Below are 3989 nucleotides of genomic sequence, written 5' to 3' on the forward strand. Positions count from 1 at the left end.
AACACCATTTGTGTCATTCCTTTCGCCTCACTGCCAACATTTCTGCTTTACAGTCTGGTCAGGATACACTTTTATCCAGTTTACTTTTTGAAAGATCTCGTACTGATCAGCCAACAGCTGTCAGGTACCCTTTTCAATTCAGTTCACATTTATTTGTATAGAGCTTTTCACAATACATATCATTTCAAAGCAGTTTTGTAGAAGAAAATGCATGTTTCTACATTACATTTTAGAGGGATTTGTTATCAGAGGTGACTGCTATGTCCATATGTCAAAAATGTACATTTCTAAGATAATACAGATCATGCATTTAGCTAACATCATGTATTAATGTAGGCAGAAACAATATCATAATGATTACAATATATAGAAAATTAGTCGGGAACTAGCTTTTCTGCATCAGAAACCGATAACATGTTCCGTAGCTTAGCGCTGATTTTGTAACATATGATTTTCAAAAGACAAGTTGCTGTCCAGGTCTTTAACTGTAGAGGATGAAGAGTACATCCTTAAATTATATTCTAATAGATTCTGTGTACCGGTTTTTTTTTGTTTTTTTGTCCAGTTAGTAATACCTCAGTCTTATCCGAATTAAATTGAGAGAAGAATAAATAAATAAAAACACTAACTAGTCATCCAGTGTTTTATATATTTAACACACTTAACAAATATATAACTATCATCTGCACAACAGTGGGAAATAAGTCCATGTTTTATAAATTTACCTAGAGGCAGCATGTATATTGAAAATAGCAGAGGGCCTAAAACCGACCCTTGCGGCACGCCATCATTTACTGGTTAACTTTTGATAATTCTCCATTTAAATAAGCAAAATGGTAACAGTCAGGTATGATCTAAACCACCGAATGGCTGTCTCTGAATACTGGTGTATTTTTGTAATCAATCTATAAGTATGTCATGATCTATAGTGTTGAACACAGCACTAAGATGAAGTAAAAATATAGCTGCAAGCAGCAGTTAAAGGGGCCAAGCACAAAGAACGTCATGCCAACATGGCAAAAGAACAACTGCGAAAACGAGCAATAAATAGCTAAAATGGCTGTAAAATCATAAATATGGTCGCTAGTAAAATGTTTAAATGGTTTTTCAACCAATAGGTGGCAATGTGATAATGACACGCAAACGTTGGTGTCCATATGCCAAAGCATAGCAGAGATACAGCCTCTAGAGTCAATTTGGCATCATGCCTTCAATTTATCGCTGCAGTATAAGAAAGCGGTTTCGTCTCTCGACACTAAATCCATTACTTTTTTGTCTGTGCGGTCTGGAGATGATACGATTTGATTTTGGTGGATATTGGACAAAGGACTGAGTTGTTTTTTTTTAAGTACTTTTTGAAATAAAATCAAAATGGCGGACAGGAAGTTCGCCCAAAAATTGGTATATATGTCCTCAGTGTGACCCAAAGAATCTATTAAGATCAGATTCATAGGCTATTTAAATAAAATGCTAATAGCATTTTTGAAAATGTATAACTTTCGACCACAAGGTGCCCTGAAACTTTTTGAGCACTGTCAGGGCATTGTGCCGAAGACACACACACCAAGTTTACTAACGATACGCCAATGCATTTGCAAAATATAGCAATTTATGTCAGACTACTATATTGTAGTTAGTGGCAATTCCATGTTTTGTGGTGGCGCAGATCTACTGTTTTTTGTGTGTCCTCAGAGTGCCCTCATACATAAGTGTGTGAAATTTAGTGAAAATATCTCATTTCACCTCAGGTCATGCTCATGATGTCATGTACCAAATTTAGTATTCACCCCTATCTGGTATTGAGATGCAGCCTTGGTCAGCAGTTTCTTTGCTTGATCCAGACTGAACATTTTCAGATATTTTTTGCAGGAAGGTGCACTTGACTAAATGAAGGTATAATGTATAGTAAGAGGAAAAAAGGCAGGAAGGGCCAACAATGTCTTTTTACTTGCCAGCAGAACTGTTGCATGGTCATTAGTATACTACACACACACACACACAAATAAATATATACATAAACTACTGTTTCTGAAAGGGGAAACATGTGGCATGTTATATGGCACATTTTCTTTTTTACTTCTTGATACAACACATCAACAAATTTCATAAGCAAACTTAGTGCAAGGTTAAGAGTTTTAGCTCAGTCTGAACCAAATAAAATGGACACCACAAACTTTGGATGAATGTCTATGAAGTCTTTAAAGTTCCCATTTATTGTGTTGATACTGATACTGGCTCTACGGGTTGGGATAAAACACCTTGATGTGGATGGCCGAGTTATTACGGGTGCGTGTAAGCGGCTCTGCGGCTTCATCCGGATCCTCGGGCTCTAGGTCGTCGATGAGCTCTACGGTGGACGTGTTGGCGGCCAGCTGAAGCGCACCCTGGCTGGACGCCTGAAGCTGTAGGGCGATGTTAATGGCCCGGTTGATAGCCAGTCCCAGACCGTGGATGCAGATTTCCCGATGAGCGTCCAGAAGTTTCTGACATCTCGCCAGCTGGGCCTTGAAGTCTGTTTTCATATTGACGTAGACGTCGTTCCGTCGCTTGGGCAGCTTGCGGGGCAAACGCTTGCGGAGGGTGTACTCCATCGGGTCCATCTCAAGAGTAGAGCCCTCTGGGGCCGGCAGCACCAATGGATTGTGGGGCACAGAAGCGGACACTGGGCTGCGTGGCTCGGCCATGTCAAATCACTCGAAAAGCACTGTACAAACAGAACCAGACATCCGTTAAAGGGTTAGTTCACCGAAAAATGATAATTCTCTCATTAATTACTTACCCTCATGTCGTCCGACACCCGTCAGACATCCGTTCATCTTCAGAAGACAAATGAAGATATTAGTGTTGAAATCCGATGGCTCAGAAAGGCCTTCATTGACACCGATGTCATTTCCTCTCTCAAGACCCATAAAGGCACTAAAGACGTCGTTACAAAGCCCATCTCACTACAGCGGCTCTACAATCATTTTATGAAGCGACAAGAATCGTTTTTGTGCACAAAAAATAAATAATAGCTTATATAGTGATGGGACGATTTCAAAACAAAGCTTTGAAAGGTTATGAATCAGCGTATTGATTCATGTTTCGGAATCCATAATTCATACGCATGATTCAAACCGTTCGAAACTTTGTTTTGAAATCATCCATCACTATATGTCATATTTAGTTGTTTTTTTTCCACATAAAAACTATTCTCGTTGCTTCATAAAATGATTGTAGAGCCGCTGTAGTGAGATGGGCTTTGTAACGACGTCTTTAGTGCCTTTATGGGTCTTGAGAGAGGAAATGACATTGGTGTCAATGAAGGCCTTTCTGAGCCATCGGATTTCAACACTAATATCTTCATCTGTGTGTGAAGATGAACGGGTCTGATCCCCGCCTCCACTCACTCACACAAGCTCAGAATAGCTGATCCACTCACCGAACTTTACTGTAGTAAACACTGCACAATGGTATTGCTCTTTACACTGTCAAACACATAGTGGTAATTAATATGATTAGCCTTTTGTATGACTACGGTATCAAACCGCTAATAATGTGTTGCTAATGTTACACAAGCCATGTTTCCATTCGCGATCTCATTCTGCTTCCAAAAATCAGCATCCTTAGAAAAGCTAAGGCATACATTTCATCATAAAATTGTAATATATATCATAAACAATAATTCACCCGCTATTTTGCTAAATGTAATCGATTTTTCATATCAAAAGAAAACTATTCTGCTGCAAAGAATAGTAAAGGATATGCTAAAGCATCACACGTTTATGTGATTGGTTGCAAGGTAGTTTGTGAAAAACAACAATACCAAACTATGTCTTTTGTTCACTGCACTCAGTAATGGTGTTGACTAATGAATTATAGCATATTAACAAAAACACAACATAGACATGTAAACAACATTATGTTAATGGGGTCTTGATGATTTCTTTACAGTGTCACACAGGCACAGCAGTATGTTAAAACTGGCCTTGCAGAAAGCAATCAAATGT

At 38.8% G+C, this 3989-nt stretch overlaps 1 protein-coding gene across 2 annotated transcripts in view; it reads right to left on the reverse strand.

Annotated features, from left to right (window-relative positions):
* Positions 1-2025: 2025 nt before the first annotated feature.
* Positions 2026-3989, reverse strand: part of pop7 (POP7 homolog, ribonuclease P/MRP subunit) — a 2605-nt gene continuing 641 nt past the window's right edge. Inside the window, exons 1-2 of one of the 2 annotated variants that reach the window (XM_067447073.1) lie at positions 2780-2896; positions 2026-2704 (exon numbers count right to left, since the gene is read on the reverse strand). In XM_067447073.1, the coding sequence (XP_067303174.1) occupies positions 2238-2684 (447 nt within the window). In that variant the 5' untranslated portion in view covers positions 2685-2704; positions 2780-2896 and the 3' untranslated portion in view covers positions 2026-2237. Of the gene's footprint in view, positions 2705-2779; positions 2897-3989 lie in introns of those variants that run through there. The other variant, XM_067447068.1, reaches the window with a different exon arrangement.

This window comes from Pseudorasbora parva, chromosome 1 (assembly GCF_024679245.1).
Source record: "Pseudorasbora parva isolate DD20220531a chromosome 1, ASM2467924v1, whole genome shotgun sequence".
NCBI lineage: Eukaryota > Metazoa > Chordata > Actinopteri > Cypriniformes > Gobionidae > Pseudorasbora > Pseudorasbora parva.